At 39.7% G+C, this 1,978-nt stretch overlaps 1 protein-coding gene across 1 annotated transcript; it reads left to right on the top strand.

Annotated features, from left to right (window-relative positions):
* The first annotated feature begins 513 nt into the window (after positions 1–513).
* On the top strand, positions 514–942 carry LOC111371190 (uncharacterized mitochondrial protein AtMg00810-like). Its single transcript, XM_022993091.1, has one exon. The coding sequence runs from the start codon at positions 514–516 to the stop codon at positions 940–942; it is 429 nt and encodes a 142-aa protein (XP_022848859.1).
* Positions 943–1,978: the final 1,036 nt, after the last annotated feature.

Raw genomic sequence — 1,978 nt, forward strand, 5'->3', positions numbered from 1 at the left:
ACTGTTACACAAAAATGGCCCCTTCATCAACTTGATGTCAAAAATGCATTCCTCAATGGTACTCTTATTGATCAAGTTTATATGGAACAGCCTCCAGCATATATTGATCCTCGCTTTCCAGACCATGTTTGCCAGTTGAAGAAAGCTCTATATGGCCTCAAACAAGCCCCTCGTGCTTGGTTTCAGCGCTTCAGCTCCTTTATTATTCGCCTTGGATTTTCTTGCAGCCGTGCGGATACATCTCTATTTGTCTTTCATCAGAAGTCCGATATTATCTATTTACTTCTTTATGTTGATGATATCATTATTACAGGCAACAATTCTTCACTTCTTGCCCGCTTCACTCGTACACTTAACTCTGAGTTTGCCACTAAAGACTTAGGCTATCTCAGCTATTTTCTTGGTCTTGAAGCCACTCCGACTTCTGATGGTCTCTTTATCAGTCAGCTCAAATATGCATAGGACATTCTTACTCGAGCTCAATTACTTGACAGTAAACCTGTTCACACGCCCATGGTTGTTTCTCAATATCTTTCTGCTGATGGTTCTCTGTTTTCAGACCCTACTCTCTATAGATCCCTCGTAGGTGCACTACAGTACTTGACTATCACAAGGCCCGACATTGCTCATGTTGTCAACTCTGTCAGTCAATTCTTACACGCTCCCACTGATGATCACTTTCTGGCTGTTAAACGCGTCCTCCGCTATGTTAAAGGCACCATTCACCATGGCCTACATTTTCGCCCTTCCACTTCTCCTGGTACTCTTGTAGCTTATTCTGATGCTGATTGGGCCGGCTGCCCGGATACTCTTCGTTCGACCTCTGGTTATTCTATCTATCTTGGCGACAATTTAGTTTCCTGGAGTGCCAAGAAACAGCCGACTGTCTCTCGTTCCAGCTGTGAATCTGAGTATCGTGCCCTTGCCTCCACTGCCGCTTAACTCATCTGGCTCACACATCTCCTGCATGACCTCAAGGTATCCATGCCTCAACAGCCCACTCTCTTATGTGACAACAAAAGTGCCATTTTTTTAAGCTCCAATCCGATTTCACACAAGCGGGCCAAGCATGTTGAATTGGACTACCACTTTCTTCGTGAGCTTGTTGTCGCTGGAAAACTTCGTACACAATATGTCCCATCTCATCTACAAGTTGCTGATATCTTTACCAAGAGTGTTTCTAGACCTCTATTTGAGCTCTTTCGTTCCAAGCTCCATTTCCGATCAAATCCGACGTTGAGCTTGTGGGGGGTGTTGGAAATAATACTGTGATTGAGGATATTACTCCTCAATCACAATCTTCCCATAGCATGCCAATGCCAATCACATAATTGAAGGAGGCTAATTTACACGGTTTCCATTTTATTGTAAATTATTGATTTGTATTCCATTTATACTATCTTGTAAAGCTCTATTTAATGCAATACGATACATCACTGAAATTAAGGTGGATTTTTAATCATTCTTAAAGTGGCCATTACTTTCATCAACTTCCTATGTGGGAAACTTAATATGATTTTCCCTCCAACTTAAACCTTCTTCCAATGGTCCACTTTGAACTTTGATTTTTCACTCAGTGATTTATCATTTTTGGCAAGTAAATATATAATTTCGATGTTCTCAAGAGGGAACACGAATCAACTTTCATCTTCCAAATCGAACCAACAAGTCCCAACTAAAATTGTGCCAAAAGTAAGTATAACCAAGCCATTTTTCCTACACTTAGAACATTTTTAACTATTCTAATCTCTAGAATTTGTTTGCTAGGTTGAAGATAGTACTTATCTAGACTTTCGTAGATCAAGAACTAAAATTAGGCTTCGATAACAAGTGAAAAAACAATGTTTCATCCCACTTAACACTTAAAGGAAAGTAAATAGGTGTTTTGTGTGGAATTTAAATTTAGTAGGAATAATCTGCAATGCATCACAAATTATCTGATATAGATGGATAGAAAATAAATTTTCTAGTACAGAGG

This window comes from Olea europaea, chromosome 22, assembly GCF_002742605.1.
Source record: "Olea europaea var. sylvestris chromosome 22, O_europaea_v1, whole genome shotgun sequence".
Taxonomy (NCBI): Eukaryota; Viridiplantae; Streptophyta; class Magnoliopsida; order Lamiales; family Oleaceae; genus Olea; species Olea europaea.

What these genes read in the sequence shown, in the direction of transcription:
- LOC111371190 (XM_022993091.1), top strand. Translation starts at nt 514, where the DNA reads ATGGTTGTTTCTCAATATCTTTCTGCTGATGGTTCTCTGTTTTCAGAC.